Genomic DNA, 18,884 nt, shown 5'->3' with positions numbered 1-18,884 from the left:
TGAGAAAGGGAGGATGTCCTACATAATATATAAAAGAAAGAGAAATTTATTATTTTATATATGCCCTGTAGTTGATCCCTATGTTCCCAAGGAAAAGGAGTTTTTATTGCAAAAAAAAATAGGATTATAGACCATTGATTTTGTGAAATACATGGATATGTAAATGGAAACAATGTTGGCTGTCAAGGACTGCACAGTAAGCAAATATTTCCAGGTTTTATACACTCAGAGGTATAGAAGAAATATATTGGCCTCCAGAAAAAGGGAAAAGCTTAGGAATGGAAATGTGTGTCACATGCATTGTCTCAAGTAGTTGATTTACTTTTAAGAAAAATCTCCCTCTTCCTTGGTCCCTAGAGATTTGGGTGCTAAGAAAACTCTGTTCTCCAATTCAGGGTTGTAAGCAACCCTCCCCATCAAAAGCATTGTTGACTTCTAATGAAGCAGAGAGACATATCTAGCTTTGAAATAGAGGTTGCCAAATGGTATTCCCAGTGACACATGGGAGACTGGAGGAAAGGGTCCCCACATAAATTCATCAGTGTGGGGAAAGCTGGTTAGTAGGTAGGCCATAGAACTTTCCAGTGACATCACCAGTAAGCCGTTCACTGGACACTCTATTGTATCTAAGAGATCCCTAGAATCTTCTGTGATGTCACCAGTGTTGTGGTGACACCAACTGCCTTTGGGATATTACTTCAATTCCCTTTGGGTTCACAAGCAGGCATGTTTCGCCAGCTGCTCAGGCTATTTCGGAAGGAAAGTGTTGATCAAGGAGAGATCACACCAGGTCAGAGAGAAGCTGACCCCCTCTCTAGTGACACAGGAAGGAGGAAATCATTCTGGAGAAGGCTTGGTGAGTCCTGGGCAGAGTTGGGGAACATCCTCAAGGAGGTAGGTTTGAGATGTGCCTTCTAAGACTAGGCCTTAAAAGCAGGAGCCTTGGGATTTTTCAAAGGCAAACCAAGAGTCAGGAGTTCCTGATCTTTAATTTGAGAGAAAGCCATAAAGTTTTAAGACTTCAGTGTCTTTTCTTGAAGCTTTTTAAATGTGAGTGTCAACGATTGGCAGGAGGAGGCACTGTGAGATTAACAATGTGACCATCCATGTTTGGGAGTTGAAGCACTTCATCCTCTAGATTACTGTAGGTTACATAAGTCTCTGATGGCGAGAACAAGGAAGGATGCACCCCTAGTCATGAATTGAGTTCTCAGACACTTTGGGCTGGACCACACTTGGTTAGAGCTTGATGGTGGTAAGCATAATGAAGTCATTATGAACTCCAGGATTATCTGCACCACATCTGATGTAAGATAACATTGTCGCAGATGTTTATGTCTCAGTCATATTATAACTTTCAGTGCCGGGAGTTGTTTAATAGTGAGTGTGGCACGTGTATGGCATTAGAGGTTGGGAAGAGGGACATAGCTTAAGAATCAACCTTTAAGAAAGCTTTTCTGCTCTTTCAGGGATTCACCCAGTCTCTACCATTTCCCCTTCCTCAACCTCCTTTTCGGATTCAGAATGTTCTTTTCTGCCCATGGGCCATCAAATATGCAATTTCACTTGGGTTTGTCTGTCTACAGGTTTTGGTAGGAAGGCATCATCCCAAAATGTCATCAGTAAGCAAGAGGAGTGTCTAAAGGAACTGGAGGAACTCAAATTTGAAATCCAGAAGTGTCAATTCGAGAGGGATGAACTTTATCAAATCCTGGATCTTTATATCTATGATGAGTGGGACCACAGGTAGTCATTATGCCCAGTAACCTGTTCACTGTCTTGCGCTTTCTCTCTGCTACCTCAAGATTTACTCATAGCACGAGAAAGTTTCACCTCTCATCCTGGATTTTAAGGAGCTTTGGCAGGCATTTGCTTGTGAGATAAGCTAGGTGCTGTGTGTTTAGGGTCAACCTCTTTTGTACTTGACCCTGAGCCTCTTGGATTAGCGTTGGTTCTGTCATCAGCTGGAAGGACCTGGTCACAGTTGCTGCAACTGTGTGTGTGAATGAAATGCCTGCACGGCATCACTCTTTCCTCTGAATTTGTTCATTATACACTGATTCTATGGCACCTCCATGCATGTAGTTGACATTCTAAATGTGTTTGGATATGGGTTGCTATGTATGTATGTGGAAGTATATGTGGTGTTTACTCAGGATCAGGACGTCTGGGACCTTTGATGGGGTCTGAGGATTTGTTTGATCAATAGTCTGCAGGTCATGAAAGTGATGAGTAGGTGGAGGCCCACACTGATCAACAGAGCACTTTGCTCCTTCTGTATACCTTGGTGGCACCCAGGACTCTCCCGAGGGGAGGAGGTGCTATAAATCCTCTTCCCTGTCAAACTTAGTTATGCCCTCTGGGAATTCATGTAACGATAGAAACCAAGGATTGAGTATACCTGCTTTCAAAACAAGAGAAATGTCATCACAGCTTTCTCTTGGGCCCAAAGCTGTGGCACAGACTGGAGGAATCTTCTTCCTGAACTAGTCAATTCCATCATGCTCACCTGGCCAGCTCTTGAAGGTCAGGTCCCTCCAAATGGTACCGTGGCTCTGTTGTCCTGTGCCCAGGATAATAAACTTAACCAGTACAAATACTTTGAAGGAGCAAGTATGTGGTACATACTGAGTTTAAGTAATAGAGAGAACAGTCTGATTTTACCTAATTTGTTTCACCTGCTTTGGTCTTTAGTTTTTTATTTTTTTAACTATCCAGGGATTGTTTATTGTGACCTAGAAATGGTCACTGTGGTCTTGACAGTGTTATTACCAAACAGGCAGCTCTCAGGCTCTGCCCCCTCCTATATAGTGAGTCTTTGCAGAACCATATCTCTCAGGATTCCAAGGAGTCCTTATTTCAAAAGAAATGTTGCTTATTTACAGAGAAATATTTTCTGTGGATTGAGTCTCACTGTTGGGTTTTGGTCTGGTTTTTGACTTTGCCATTTTCTTCCCTTCCACCATTCCTTGAATTTGAAATTTTTTATTATACATTTTTATTTACATTTCACCTAATTCTGAAATCGTGAGTTCAAAACATTATTTGTTCCTTTGGCCATGACCTAACCCAGGCTGCACGTCGAATTGCCAGTCCTTCAATCCGAACATGAGATGAGAATGATGGCTATGCAAATGATGACCAACTCAATAAGTGATGCCATGGAGAGGTACAAGGAGCTCATACAAGTGAACAGTTCCAACCGGTGAGTCGCTGACAGAGATGAGAACCCAGCACTAGGCAGGGAATGCTTCTGTCCTGTATGACTTTAACAAATGTCAGGGCTCTGGTTCTGTAGTGTCTGACTCTTAACAAGAAGGCTGCCTCCTGGCAAGAGTCTTGGATTTGTAGCTCTTGGACTCAGTTGTCGTACATGTGAAGGGTGTCGAAGACCCTCCAATTGTTATTTTCCCCGTTAAAGATCCTCTAGATAGAAAAGGTTTGCACCATGATGGGAATATCAATCAATTCTGAATCTCTAGGACTCTGACAGGAGATTTAAAGATCTGTGATCCATGAGAAACACATGGAAAGATTGTACAGCTATTGGGTCATCAACTACCCCTCAGAGGGGCTTTCCCCACAACGTGAAGATGGTTTCACCATACCATGGACATACGAGCTCCCTTATGGACCATCTCTTCTTCCTTGATTTATATAAACCGTCTTAGTGTCAGGATTTTCAGAAGTACTTTGATTCATGTGGAATGTGGATTCTGGATTTGACCTCCTCTAATTGGTGCTAACTTGTATAGTGTGGCTCTATTCTGGGGATTTCTGAGGATGAGAACCCTTGAAGGGATGATTGGACTTGCAGGAGTGACAGGCAAATAGAAGCTGCCTGGGATTTACCATTTTTTGTTTGTGGTTCAGCATCAGGCAATCCCAGCTCCTACGGGAACAAACTCAATTGAAGAACAATATACAGATTTTGCTGAATGAGAAGAGAGAACTGCTGGTGGAGCAGACTGAACTGCCAGCATCCTCTGTGGAGACAAAGAGGTTCTGTGAAGAGGCCGGAATGAACATCTCTGACCCCAGAGCCAAGCAACAGCAGGTAGGGTTAGGCCTCAGGGTCAGGTTGTCCTCAGGTCTTACCATAACCATAGACAAACCAATGTAACTGTCTATATACTGATCCATGTCCTGTCCTAAGTCTCATCCAAGTGTTCATTCATGTGATGGTTTACAAGGCTTTCTGTGGAGATAGCCCCTTTACAAGAAACTGCATGTTTGGAAAGCAAATGCTCCTGCTCTTCGAGAATCTGCAGTTTATTAAGGGAGATAGGTTGATCACACAGCACAACACTACATGCCATTATGTATGGAGGGTGCTATGTGTGAGTCCCTCTTTAGACTAGAACAGGGCTTTGAGGGATAAAGCAAAAGCCTGGAGCTCATTTTCTTTTCAGGGATGGTGTGAGACTCAGGAAGTAAGTAGTTTTCAAGGAGGAGAGCCTGCTGGAAATGCCAAAGAAATGGTTCTCATTGTCATTTGTGGTGGCTTTTGTTCTTCCTCCCCTCATGTCCCTGTATATGAAGATGGTGTCTTCATGCTTCATAGATCTTGGGTAACTACAGAGCCTGTGTATCAGCATGTCAGTCCTGTCTTATTTGAGTTCTCCTGGAGAGTTCATAACTGGGCCTTACAACCTGAAGCTGGTTAGAAGAGCAAGGATGTGGAAAAGGTTTCTCAAAGTCTTAGGGTTGGCATGAGAGACTTGAGGCTTCAAGAACAAAGTTATCCGTATGTACCCCCAATTCTCACCAAGAAAGGTGCATTGCTGTGCTGACCTGCATCTTAGGGAGCATGTGGGGAGGCCAGTTCATGACATGCAGTTTTTTGTCCAGTCATTATCTAACTTAGTCCTTTAAGCCTAGGTCTCTCAACAAACATGAAGCTTCCTGTTTTGTGCTGGCCAGCAGTCTTTGCATCATTCATCCAGTTCCAAGTGGAGCCCCCTCTCTTATTTGTCTCAACACATTCTTAAACCATTCAGCTATTTTAAAAATAAGGATTAGATTTCTTCACTTTACCTGAACAGAGTTATCCCCCGGGAAGATTCTGGATTGTCTTATTGGCTTCACCATGATCTTGCATGGAATCCTAGAGTGCAACCCTCTGCTGACATTGCTTTGCTGACTATATCATGGGCACTGCATTCTTTCAGGATAGATTCCCTCTCAATATTGTACACAGTGCTGCATTTCAGAAAATTCACTGTATGTTATTTATTTAGCCTTTTTCTGACTGACACTGAGGTTGTTTTAATAACACAGGAACTCTAATGTGATGAAATGTTCCTGGTAACTGACCGTGAGTTACTGTCTTCTCTGATGCTTCCAAAGTCTTCTACGAAGGAAATAGGGTAGTTTTAGTGAGGGGCCTATGATGAGTCAGCATAGAGCTTGATGGAGTCTTTTCCTAGTCTTTTCCAATCTCTCTCTTGGGGATTTGATGTTGTGTTGTTTAGGCTATCTGTGCAGAACATGTAACTTACTTGTCGGACCAGCAAGTATCTGCATAGAAAGGTTTCCTGAAGTGGAAATGAGTACAGGCCAGGGCAGCACATCTTGCTTGAGTCTAAGAGACTTGTACACAGCATTGTTCCCACTAATTCCTCACTCAACAGGAAATGTGCTGCATAAGAACAAAGTTTTCATTTGTGCATGGGAGTGTGTATCTGTGTGTCTGTGTTTGTGTGTGTGTTTGTGTGTGTCTGTGTGTGTGGTGTGTGTGTGGGTATATTTGTGTGTGTGTGTGTGTGTGTGTGTGTGTGTTTGCAGTAGTGAACGTGTGTTTCCCTCTATTTCCAAGTTTCATGAGAAAAGTACTCTAAGCGTTCACTTTACATCCATGAAACATGAAATAGAGCGGCCCAGTCATTTGGCATCTCCATCTAGCTCTGTACAGCAAAAGGACTCTTAAATTACTAATTTATTCTATTTCCAAAAATTTCAGAACAGAATTATCTTGTGAAGTCTGGGGGAGGAATTGAAATATGTTCAAGTGAGTCCTGTTTCACAGGGATAACAAATGGTGTAGGCCTAGAGCTAGCAGGTCCCTTTATGTTATGGTGTAGAAACAGGACACTACAATCCTTTAGAAATGCAACCCCCAAAAAGAGGACACAAAAACACCTGTAAAGTTAGATTTTCAAGTGATTAGGGGCAAAACTACTGATCTGCATTGAAATCCTTTGGAGCACATCAAAGGAATGGAGTACTGGGAGGTAAGGGCAAGGCTTCTCTATAAAATCCATGAGTTTATGTTGCTTCTCTGTTCTTTGTGAATTGTGAAAGCCCACTGGAAGGTTATGACACTCACTGTGTCTTCTCCAAGGTTGCTTTCCACATTGCCTGCTACCATTTCTTTCGAGCTACCTTGGCACACTACAACTTCCCCTAGGAGTTTGGCTTGGATTTTATTCATTGAGAATTTGAGTTGCTTGGAATTGTATCGTCATCCAGAAAAAGTCCCATAGCTATGCTGTGGTGCAAGAACAGGGCAGTTTCAGAAACCCCTTTAGGTGCACAGATAATCCAAAGCGCTCCTCTATGTTATCTGTGTAGCATTCTGCAAGTGCTGTCGATCAACATCATTTTCTCTCAGTTAATTTCAGCCTCAATGGAGTCAGGAGAAATTTTGAGCTTCAAATGGGTCTGACCGTGTAAGAACAGGTAGCCCTATGAGAAGCCATGTTCAGAAAGTGGAACAGAAGTTTTAGTTAACCCAGTGATTCCACAACAAGGAGTAGGTATTGCCATTGCAACTAGGGAGCATCAATGTTGTAGTGGTCCCAGAGTAACCTTGAAGGAGAATCTATCCAGAAGTCCATCAGCCAAGGAGTAAAAGTGTACCATACGATGGAGCCCTTCCCTAGATTCTGATTCAGTGTGAGATAATCCATGCAAGCTTTTACTTACTTATTCAAATTATCTGTGGAACAATCACATTACGGGGAGAAAATTTGTTGATTTGGATCCTGGTTATGGAGATTTCCTATGATTCTAGCTTTGGGCATGAAGTCACTCAGGCTATGGTAAAGACAACTCCTATTAGAAGAAGTTGCACACTTTGGAGAAAGTCTGAAACAGTGAACAAGAACAAGAGTCTAGTCCACCACCAACATATTATCCTTTGCTGAGCAACAAGACAGCTCTACACAGCCTTTGGGACTTGCTAAGCCAGATTGTTAATGGGGAAAGAACCCTGAGTCTATGACGGTTTATGGGAGGACATCACATCACTGACTGAGCTGTCTATAGGTCTGGCCACTATGTACATATCCCACTCAACATTTGTTTTTATGCCTCCAGCGAATCCTGGGGAATCTTTACATTAAGCATTAATGTTCAGGTAGGAACATAGGCTGGAAGAGGCCATTTGAATATCCTTCCCTATATAAATACCCTTTTTGGGTGGATGACCACCCCACCTGGATTTCAGCCTCAGGCAGCTAAGGAGCTACTCATAGTATTGTTCTGGTACACTTCATGTGAATTTTGCCCATGAAACAATATATATGATCCTCTGTATTTCTTGGTATGTTCTACTCCTTTCTTCCTGTGATCTCTCCGGAAAGATCTGAGGACATTTTCTCTTCTGTCCTCTCACAAATTGCCTTACACTAGCCATAGACTTACAGGGGTGCTGTTCTGTTTCTACATCACAATCACCTTTAATGTCCATGTGTACGCTGGGAGGATTTGCATGGAGCACATTCTCAGTGATTACAGGATCTATGCAATTCCCATGGATTTGATGTGAGATGGCTTCTCTGTGTATTTGCAGATTCCGTGGTTACAAATGTAAACTAGACAGGTTCCTTCAGTGCTGACATAATCAGAAATTTCACCTCAATTCTGGGCATGTTCTCCAGAAGGAATCCACATGGTATTCTAGGTTGCTCAAACCTCTCTTGAACTCAGATTCAGACATAGCTACAATGTTATTATTCAATGTCATATACCTGGACCAGTGGGAAAAAATGCTCATTTTTCTCTTAATCCCAGTACAGTGCATAGTCCACAGTTCAAATTCTAGCAGTGTTAAAAGCTGAGATATAAATCCATGCGCAGGTACTCTATGTCACTTGGGGCTGCAGGGACTGACCTCAGCTGACAAGTCATGCTGGATTGTTCAACTGAATAGAGCTGATGTAAGAGGGAGAGCTGAATTGACAACCACTCACTAAATCTTTATTCCCTTGCTCTGTTAGGTCTGAAATTCTCCAGCAGAAACTCGAACATGACACAGTCCAGGACAAGATCTCCCTTGGAGAGAAGAACTACAGGAGGAGAACTAAGTGTGCACAGCAAATACACCACTATTGCATCTCATCTGTAATGTCCATAGCAATTGTGGACTGCATTTTCCTCCTTTAGTTTGACTTCTTTGGATTGAATAGGCCTTACTTTCACCTCGCCTCTCTCCAGCAAGTGTACACTTTTTGAGGGACTCAGAGAAGTGCTGATGCACATCAATCAAGAGCTGCTGGTCATCCAGAAATACTGTGCATGTGTAAATTTTTACTTGTCCTGATGGGTCATCCAGAAGAGTTTCATGGAGATCAGTTCACAACATTGGAAAGACTTTGTGACAAAGTCTGTAATATCATTTATACTCAGTGTTGGATGGCTTTTTCCTTAATACCCCCACTCCAACAAAACAGACCTACTTCCACTCCCCTTGAAAAGATTATTACCATCACTAACTGCTTGTCTACTATGTCTCCAAGGCAAGCCACAGGCTATAAGTCTATTCTGCAAAAGGAGCAGCAAAAAATGCTTAGTGCAATTCCTCTATTTAAAGTTTGGTTAATTTTTAATTGTTTTGGTTATTTGGTTTTCCTTCTATTCATTTGAAGATTTGTTATTTATCTGTTGTTGTTTTGTTCATTTGCTTTTCTATTTTGATAAGGATATAGACTGTATATATTGACTACCTGCATCTGGTTACTATCAAGTAAATTGGATGTATTCTGGTCAATAAAGGAGTAATCTCAAACTCTTCACTCTTAAGAACCTTCTTCATTGATCATTAGTGTCAACATCTGAAGTCCCACAGCGATCAGGGAGGGATGGATCTCTGCTTTCTCTTGGGGACTGGGCATCAAATCACTTCCCAGTCAGACTGAGATTCACAGGCATTTATACAGTCACTGTGCACTGTGTTTCCAACTCTGAATTTCACCTTAATCATGCATATATTACCCACTGTGTATGCTTGCTGTCAAATATATAGATACCTCTAAATTATACTCTGTCGATGAGAGTTTTGACCAAATTAGTAGGATAAACATTAATTTTTCTGTAACACCTCCCAGGACATATAAACATGGTATAAGGGAGTTTAAAGCCATCGGGAATCCTGCACCCAAATCCTGGGGCAGAAAATGCTGAACACCCAGGAATGCAGATTATCCTGAGACCACAGGACAGAAAGCCACTTCTGACCAGCTCTGCCCACATCTCTGGCCCAATATTAATCTGCATGATGCCTCTGGAAAGAGGAATAGAGGAGCAGTCACTGGCAGGAACCTGCTTGGTTCAGCCTGGGCACAGGACCTACCTGGGCCCTGAGCATATTTGAAGAAAACCATAGGCATACAATTCTCTGTTTCCTGACTGTGGCTTTTTTTGATTCGAAGCTCAAAATACCATTTTGTTGTTGTTGATTTTTAGTTGGATATTTTTCATTTCGAATTCAAATGTTATTCCTTCCTTGTTTTCCAGAAATAAGTCTGAATACCACCGCCCTCCACCTCTGCTATAAAAGTATTCCCTTCACCAGCCATCCACTTTCCCAGCCTAGGCAGGACCAAGGGCTGCTCATTCCATTTGTGCCCAAGAAGACCATCCTCTGATACACATGCAGATGGAGCCATGGCACAGTCCCTGTATAGTGATTGGTTCTGGTTTAGTCACTGGGAACTCTGCTTGGCAGCCATGGTTGTCCTTATGGGGTTGCAAGTCCCTTCAGCTCTTCCAATCTTTCTGTAATTCCTCCAACTGAGGTCCAGTTCTCAGTTCAATGGTTTGCTCCTAGCATTCTCCACTGTATTTGACATGATCTGCCTCTCAGGAGACATCTATATCCAGTTCCTGTCAGCCTGCACTTCTTAGCTTCATCCAACTTATCTAGTTTGAAGGCTGTATATGTATAGGTCACATGTGGGGTAGACTCTGAATGGCCATTCCTCTAGGCTCTGTTCTAAATTTTGCCTCCCTACTCCATAAATAGGGATTCTTCTTCTCCTTTAAAGGAAGGAGTGAAGAATCAGCATTTTGGTCATCCTTCCTGAATTTCATTTGGTCTGTGAATCTTGGAGAATTTGAGCATTTGGGCTAATATCCACTTACCAATGAGTGCATAGCATGTGTGTGTTTCTGTTATTGGGTTAACTCACTCAGGATGATATGTCTTAGTTCATTCTCTTTGCCTATGAAATTCATGAAGTCATTGTTTTTGATATCTCTGTAGTACTTCATTGTGTAGATGTACCATACTTTCTGTTTCCATTCCTCTGTTGCAGGGCATCTGGGATCTTTTCATTTTATGACTATTATAAATAAGGCTGCTATGAACATAGTGGAGGGTGTGCATTGTTGTATGTTGGAGCATCTTTTGGTATGTGCAAGAGAGCTATAGCTGGGTCCTCAGCTAGTGCAATGTCTAATTTTCTGAGGAACCTCCAGACTGATATCCAGAATGGTTGTACCAGTCTGCAATCTCACCAACAATGGAGGAGTGTTCCTCTTTCTCACATTCGTGCAAGCATCTTCTATAGCCTGAGTGTTTGATCTTAGCCATTCAGACTGGTGTGAGGTGGAATCTCAGGGTTGTTTTGATTTGCATTTCCCACATAACTAAAGATGTTGAACATTTCTTTTGGTGCTTCTCAGCCACTCCATATTCCTCAGCTATGAATTCTTTGTTTAGATCTGAACCGCAATTTTTAATAGGGTTATTAGTCTCCCTGCAGTCCAACTTCATGAGTTCTTTGTATATTTTGGATATTAGCCCTCTATCAGTTGTAGGATTGGTAAAGGTCTTTTCCCAATCCGTTGGTTGCTGTTTTGTCCTAACCACAGTGTCCTTTGTCTTACAGAAGCTTTGTAGCTTTATGAGGTCCCATTTGTCTACTCTTGATCTTAGAGCATAAGCCATTTGTGTTTTGTTCAGGAAATTTTTTCCAGTGTCCATGTGTTCAAGATTCTTCCCCGCTTTTGCTTCTATTAGTTTGAGTGAATCTGGTTTGATGTAGAGGTCCTTGATACACCTGGACTTAAGCTTTACACAGGGTAATAAGAAGAGGATAATTTATACTCCTCCATATGCTGACCTCCATTTGAACCAGCACCCTTTGCTGAAAATGCTATCCTTTTTCCACTGGATGCTTTTGTCTCCTTTGTCAAAAATCAAGTGACAATAGGTGTGCTGGTTCATTTCTGGGTCTGCAGTTCTATTCCACTGGTCTATCTTCCTGTCTCTGTACCAATACCATACAGTTTTATCACTAATGCTCTGTAAACTGCTTGAGTTCAGAAATAGTGATTCCCAGGGAAGTCCTTTTATTGTTGAGGATAGTTTTAGCTATCCTGCGTTACTTGTTATTCCAAATGAATTTGCAAATTGTTCTGTCTAACCCTATGAAGAATTGGAATCGATTTTGATGGAGATTGCATTGCAACTGTAGGTCACTTTGGGAAAATGGCCATTTTTACTGTCTTCATACTGCCAAGCCATGAACAAGGGAGATCTTTCCATTTTCTGAGATCTTCTTCAATTTCTTTCTTCATATCATGAAGTTCTTGTCACAGAGATCTTTCACTTGTTTGATAAAAGTCACACTGAGGTATTTTTATATGATTTGGGACTATTATGAAAGGTGTCATTTCCCTAATTTCTTTCTCAGCTTGTTTATCTTTTGTGTAGAGGAAGGCTACTGGTTTGTTTGAATTAATTTTATATGCAACCACTTTGCTGAAGTTGTTTATCAGGCTTAGGTGTTCTCTGTTGTAAATTTTGGGGTGTCCCATGTATACTACTCTATCCTCTAAAACAGTGATATTTTGACTTCTTCCTTTCCAATCTGTATCCTTTTGACCTCCCTTTGTTGTCTGAGTTCTGGCTAATGCTGGGGACAACATACTATGGAGACATCTCAGTAGCCCACAGTAGCTTTTTGTAAAAACTGGTTGTTTCCATTTCTCCAAACCTTAGCCCTGGACAACGGCTGTATAGATTTCATTTGTGTGTGACTGCCTATCAGTTGGCCTTGGTGTGCACAATTATTGTATTATATCTGACTTTCCTACTTCTTTCTCCTTCTGCTCTGGTGAATTCTGTGAAACTAGATGTTCCTTGATGTTATGATTCTTAGACAATTGGAAATTTATGCATAGGGGCACAGCACAGCACAGCCCTAGAGGCCCAGGTGGATACTGTGTATTCTCATCTTGGAAAAAATGTAATAACTGCAGAATTGTAGTTCCAGATTAGGGTTTGACTTGCAAAGACAGCTTGAAGAAAATAAGAGAAAATGAATTAGAGCCAACATTGGGACCCTAGGAAAGGAAAAAAGTTATTGAAGTTAGGAAGTAAGTTTTACATAATATTATAGACTGGTTAAGGAAGTATAGAATATATAAAATAATATACTAGTAAACTAAGTCTAACTACTGGAACCCTTATGAGAGTCATTGTGTGCAAGGAACAGAAAGCTAGTGGAATTAGTGTGCTAAGGGTTACCTTGATTCTTTCTGGCCACTGCCTGGCAGTTTTGCCTATGTCATTTATCATTAGAGTGTCACAGGAAAATGCAATTAGCTGATCCCGGAACTTTGGACTCTGAAGTATAAAAGTAAAGAGTTAAAGTTTAAATAATGATAACTTTACAATTATTATTTGGTCTCTGAAGTATAAAAGTAAAGAGTTAAAGTTTAAATAATGATAAGTTTACAATTATTATTATTATATTGGCCACAGGCCTGGGAATAGGGCAAGCCTGAAACTTTGGAGAACAGTTGTAATTCTTAGTTCTTGGTGAGATGTAGTCATTCTTTGCATTTGATTTGGCAATGATTACACAATGTCTTTTTTCTACCTATTTTTGGATTATTAATAAAGGACTGGGGCAAGAGATAGGCTACGGAACATGTGAAGAGTAAATGAGAGAGAACATGAGCGAGTGAATGAGAGAGTAAATGACAGAGCAAATGTAAGAACAAATGTGAGAGCGAATGAGAGAGCATGAGAAGAGCATGTGAAGAATGAGTGGAGAGAGAATGTGAAGAGTGAATGTGGGAGGGAATGAGGGAGCTAATGAGAGAGCGAGTCTGAGAACAAATGTGAGAGCCAGGGAGAGAGCATGAGGAGAGCATGTGAGAATGAGTGAGGAGAGAATGTGAGGTGTGTATGAAGATTGTGTGTGTGAGTGACAGGAGAGTGCATGTGGTGTGTGTGAGATATGTATGAGGTGTGTGTGAAGATTGTGTGCGTGACAGGAGAGTGCATGTGGTGTGTGTGAGATATGTATGAGGTGTGTATGAAGAGTGTGTGTGTGCGTGACAGGAGAGTGCATGTGGTGTGTGTGAGATATGTATGAGGTGTGTATGAAGATTGTGTGTGTGAGTGACAGGAGAGTGCATGTGGTGTGTGTGAGATATGTGTGAGGTGTGTATGAAGAGTGTGTGTGTGTGCGTGAAAGGATAATGAACAGACGTGTGCATGATTGTGGGAGTTTGAGAAAAGAAAACTGCAATAAAAAAGGCAGAGTGCACAAAAGAATGCAGAGTGTGTGCAACCTCAAGCTGAGAGAGAGAGAGAGAGAGAGAGAGAGAGAGAGAGAGAGAGAGAGAGAGAGACAATGACTTTAAGCCTTGAAGTTGCCTGTCAGTTTGTACCCAAAGAGTTGTCTGTGGATATGTATTATGTGCCTTCCAGATATTCCTGCTTCCAGGTGAGAACTCTGATCCTGTGAGAGGGCCAGGAAAGTCTGACAGAATGGCTGCAACCCTGAGGGCAGAGGATAAAATATTTGGCTTAGACCTCCTAATTTATCTTTTCACCTGAAGCCTTATTATTAAATTTTCTTACTGGAATAGGACTACGATCCTGGTGAGGGTCTTCTCTCTTGGATACTCAATCAGTTCTTCGTTGTCACAGACTGTTTGAGCTTACTCCAGTCACTGGGAGTTATTCACACCTTCAAATTTGCTGAACTTTTCAGATTTCTACCATTTGTGGCAAACTGAGTGACAAAAGCAATGAATGTTGAGCACTTCACTGGGGTCCAGTGCATATGGAGCTACGAGTGTATGGATATGGTAATTCCCAAGGAGTTACACTAAGAAAGTAGGACTGTGCTCTCAGGACCCCTGTGTGACCTCACTTCACTTTGCCAGCTTTGTGGGCTTCTACACTGCTTGTCTGAGAAGAACTGAAAACTAATGAAATAGATGTGTAGCCTCCCATTACCTTTGTCATTGTTAGGATATTAGTAGGAGAGGTTTGATTGAAATATTCTCTCAAAAATATTAACAAAACCACTGCCTCTTGTGTACCATCTGGATGAAGTACCAAGTTCACAGACAGTTCTTCACAAACTTCTCAAAGCCAGCAAAGTGGAGCATGAAGAAAGCCAAGTCCAAGGCATTCAAAACCAGCATCCTCAACAATGCCCCCAGGAAAGGCTTTGGTAAAAGAAGCGAGGTACTTAGACAGTTGGCCCTCATACACTCAGAGAAGACAGTGCCAGGAGAATTGGGGAAGGATTGTGGGAGAGAGTAATCAAGTATCAGTAGTCAGTGAGCAGAACGTAAAGTGAAAAAGATAAAATATATAAATAGAAATAAAATAAAGGTCTTTAACAAAATGGGACACAATGTATTGCTGAACTAACTCTACTGTGTTTACACTTGCACATGCTTTATATCTAGAGAGACTAGATGTGATAAAGTAGGATGCCCTGGTCGTTTACATATATGAAGTACACTGCAAAGATAAATGTAGTGGATAACATGCAGATCACAGATCCATTGTTCCCTCGCATCTATGTGACTCTGCTTCCCTTTTCAAAACTGTGGAAGCCTCTGCTCATCCAGGTCTCAGGGCTCAACCAAAATGCAGTCCCCTATGATCTCTGGCCAAGTGCTCTTGTGTTCCCAAAATTACTCTGCCTCAGGCTGCAGAGGCACTGAAGGGCCAGCCTTCACCTTCAAGGTGCAACCACTCTTTCAGTCTTTCCAGGCTCTCTGTTACTCAACTGAAGGTTTCAGCAGAGGCCTTTCATCTCAATAACAGAAGCTTACCTAATCCAAAACATTGGGAAGCCATCCTACACTCCTGATTGCCTGCTTACCTGAGACCAAACAACATAGCTCTCTTCTTTATGCCTGTTTCCATGATTTGAAAGTAAATATTGTGTTCATCTGTGGCATTGGTGGTACGAATAAAATCCTTAACATGAATAAGAGGACCATGCAGAGCATGGCTTTACATTCTATATACATATTGAATAGCTAGAGGGAATTACCAAAGAAAACATTAAGAATCCTAACAACAATTACAGAAATTATGAAGTGAAATAAAACAAAAACAAAAGCAAAAACAAAAATACCTGTGGGTGCTGGTATTAAAGGCATGTATTAACTCTGACCAGCTTTTATGTATTTCCAATGAAAAGCAAACAAACAAACAAACAAACAGCCTTATTACAGTTGCAGCAGGTGCAGGAGAGAAAGCTGGGAGATATCCTGTGCTGCTGCCCCCATGCTGTGATTCTGCAGCAACAACTTCCTTGGGAATAGGAACCTGTATGCAGTGGGATCCCTTCCTGGGCCTGTCATCTCAAAAAGAGGGGCTTCTCTAATCCAAAACCTTGGAATCCAGTTTACTTCAGGCCAGGAATGAAGTCAGCCATCATTAGGGAAAGAGCAAGGGAAAAATTACATAGGAAAAAATATGTGCCTTAATCAGAAAAGATCTTCAACTTCTAAGGCCTCCACAATCTCCACCTCTCTCTTCTGAGCTGTGCATAGAGATGTTGTATAACTCCAGATGGTAGGAAAAGGCAGAGTTCTTCCCAGAAAAGTCATACATGATTTTCCCCCTGATATCTGTGAGGTGAGGTGGCATCATATCACAGAGTCAGCTCACCCGGGATAAGAACACAGAAGCCACAGATGACAATGCCAAATGGACTCCCTTCTGAACTTATGAAACCATTAAAATTGAGGTTTAGCCTAACCTTAGGCCATTCCACTCCCTGCCCATCCACCTGATTTTTATGTTTGCTATGAGTAAAAGATCAGAGTGGAGTCCCAAATATCCTCATGATTGGACTTGGAAATTCAGGAAGAATGATAATGGAGAAGGGATGGCTATGTGGTTGCAATATGGTAACTGGGTTCTGACCAGGAACCTCGTCCTTAGCCAATGGAGACTTTAAGGCCGGGCCTCCTGCTTGTTCCAGTGCAGGCTAAGACTTCAGGGTCAGGCCAGCTCCTGAGCCCCACACAGGGCTGCCTGCTTACACTTGTGACTGCATTAGAGCCAGAGTGCTCTCCTCCCCATCCTCTTCTCTCCTCTTTGTCACAGCCATGGTCCCCAAGAGCACTTGTCAAACACCTTTATACATCTATGTCAATCTCAAAGTCAGATTCCCAGAGAATCAATCCCCATAACTGACCATAAATGAGTATTCTTTGTGTGTGTGTATATATAATGTTGTAGAACACAGAATAGGGATTCTTGGTGAAAGCTTCGTGGACATGTGTCTTTGCACTGGGATCTTTCCACATGACTTAGATATCCTTGCCATGAGGTCATTACCAGACACCTTGCCATTTCAGTTTCGTTTTTCTTTTGGATGCTATCGCTGTTTGATGTAAGATCCAAGGCTGAACTTCCATACTGGGCTATGGTTTCAGACTTGCTTTACAGCCATATGGCCCTCGGGTTGTTTCCTTTTGATCCTAGAGGTTGATTAATATTTCTAGCAAGGCTTCCAGTACATGATAGGATTGTGCTACATGCTGTCAGAGCAGAGTTATACAGAATTCATATGCTGGCCTTCCTCTGATGGTGCTTACCTTTGCCAAGTCCTCAAACAGGGCAGCGCTTGGAAAAAAAACCCTGCAGGCAAAGAAATCATGTATGTGGGTCTACCCCTGGCTCCTTGAGAAATGAAAGAGGAGTATGGTCTTGGCTTACTGGAAGTCTTATCCCAAGACTAGGGAAGGGGACTCCAGAGAGCACTAAGCCTTCTCCCCATCCATCATAGTCTGTATAGCCTGTGGCTTTCATGTGGTCAGTGTGATGACCTTAAAATGTTCTAGGTATTTCTGCCATGTTCTGTCTCTATACCTAGACATGACCTCAGGTGTACAGTCACATTGGAAATATAAAAAGCCTTGCATCTGAATTGTGAAATTCAATGTGTGTTATATTTAAAATACCACAATAATTGAGTGGCCATTGCTACAGTAAATATTATTAGGGGGTTTCTCCCCCACCGTAGATCATTTAGTTTCCAAATAAAAGACACAAAACTTTTAGATTTAGAATAAGCCTTAAAGTACTAGAGCTGGGCAGACATCAACCCTCTGTGCTATTTTTTCTGCTTCCCTGTCCATAACCCCAAGGTATTGCTTGCCATGCTCTGCCTGGTTCACTCCTGTTCTGACAGGCTGCCCCTCATGGTAATACACTCACGATCCACCTACCCTATGGGGTGCTGTCTCCTTCCTTCTCCTCCATGTCTTTTCCCTCTCCTTGTGGACCCTGCCTGAGCCCCCAGGCCCAGGGAAACTTTGCTCTGTCCCCTCTCTTCTGCCCAGCCCATGTTGTAGGGATTTTATTAACCAATCAGGGATAACTTAGGAGGCAAAAAAAAAAAAAGAAAGAAAATCTGGTATACATGAGGATCTCCTTGTCTTGGAGCAACCAGACCTTAGGGTACAGAATTTACCATTTGAATATACAGCAGCAGCAGACATATTATAGGCCGATCTACTTTGTAGTTGGACTCAAAGCTTGGCTCTCACACCCATTGGATGTTCAACCCTGGAGAAGTTATTTTACCTTGTGTGACTCAATTCCCTTATCAGCCCAGTGAGGATGATAATGAGTGTTTAATTCACAGAGTTGTCTTGGGGTCTGACGAGTTAATATATCTAGTATTTAAACATTAAACACCATCTACTTTGCATAATTAATAAAAGTCTGTGGAAAGGGCAAAGTCATGAAGCCAGAAGAACATTTGATTTGGAAATGGGGCCATTTAACTACCTCTAGTAACAAACTGAGAATCAGGGAATGGTGGAAGACTAAGGCCAGAGATTTGGGAAATCAAGGCCACCCTGGGCTGCGTAATAAGATCGTATCTCAAAATATCAAGACATGTCATGGTCATAGGAATACTAAATCAAGAAATAGCCATTGTAAAGAATTTACAAAAAGCAAAGCAGTGGAGCAGAGTGGACGCTGTGTGTCAAGTCCCTCTGCTGTCCATCTCTGGGACCAAGTATGCATCAGATCAGTGACGGGAATGGGGTGCTGAGAGCCGGGAGCAAAGGGATGCTGGCTGCATGGCCACATTTGAACAGTGCTAAAGCAGGACTAAATGCTAAGAAAAAAAAGCCATATGCAAACCATGTAAATTTTAATGTCCTCCAGAAAGCAAAACCACAATAATTTTACTGTTTGTCCAGCTGCTTGTGTCACCAAACTTCTAATATTGGTAAGGATGTGGAAAACTCTTGTGATGCAAACCAGTTGCCAATAAGAAGAGCAACCACTGTCCTGACCAAGGTGACCTGGATGCTGTCAAATAGGCCGAGGCAGCCTGGACAGCCATCAGAGTCTGTTTAACACA

At 42.0% G+C, this 18,884-nt stretch overlaps 1 protein-coding gene across 1 annotated transcript; it reads left to right on the top strand.

The window, feature by feature from the left end:
• The first annotated feature begins 655 nt into the window (after positions 1-655).
• Positions 656-9,024, top strand: LOC134480493 (uncharacterized). Its single transcript, XM_087568626.1, has 5 exons — positions 656-856; positions 1,587-1,746; positions 3,074-3,205; positions 3,874-4,057; positions 8,223-9,024. The coding sequence occupies exons 1-5, from the start codon at positions 727-729 to the stop codon at positions 8,226-8,228; spliced, it is 612 nt and encodes a 203-aa protein (XP_087424752.1). The 5' UTR covers positions 656-726; the 3' UTR covers positions 8,229-9,024.
• The last annotated feature ends 9,860 nt before the right edge of the window (positions 9,025-18,884 follow it).

The sequence above is a fragment of the Rattus norvegicus genome, chromosome 9 (genome assembly GCF_021556685.1).
Source record: "Rattus norvegicus strain SHRSP/BbbUtx chromosome 9, alternate assembly SHRSP_T2T, whole genome shotgun sequence".
In the NCBI taxonomy this organism is placed as follows: Eukaryota; Metazoa; Chordata; class Mammalia; order Rodentia; family Muridae; genus Rattus; species Rattus norvegicus.
The sequence above is the reverse complement of the archived record's forward strand: the minus strand, read 5'-3'. Positions and strand labels throughout refer to the sequence as shown.

Bases quoted from the DNA above. Each gene is read 5' to 3' on its own strand.
- LOC134480493 (XM_087568626.1), top strand. From the start codon at position 727: ATGTTTCGCCAGCTGCTCAGGCTATTTCGGAAGGAAAGTGTTGATCAA. The intron at 857-1,586 runs GTGAGTCCTGGG...GTCTGTCTACAG, and splicing joins ATCATTCTGGAGAAGGCTTG to GTTTTGGTAGGAAGGCATCA. The intron at 3,206-3,873 runs GTGAGTCGCTGA...TTTGTGGTTCAG, and splicing joins CAAGTGAACAGTTCCAACCG to CATCAGGCAATCCCAGCTCC.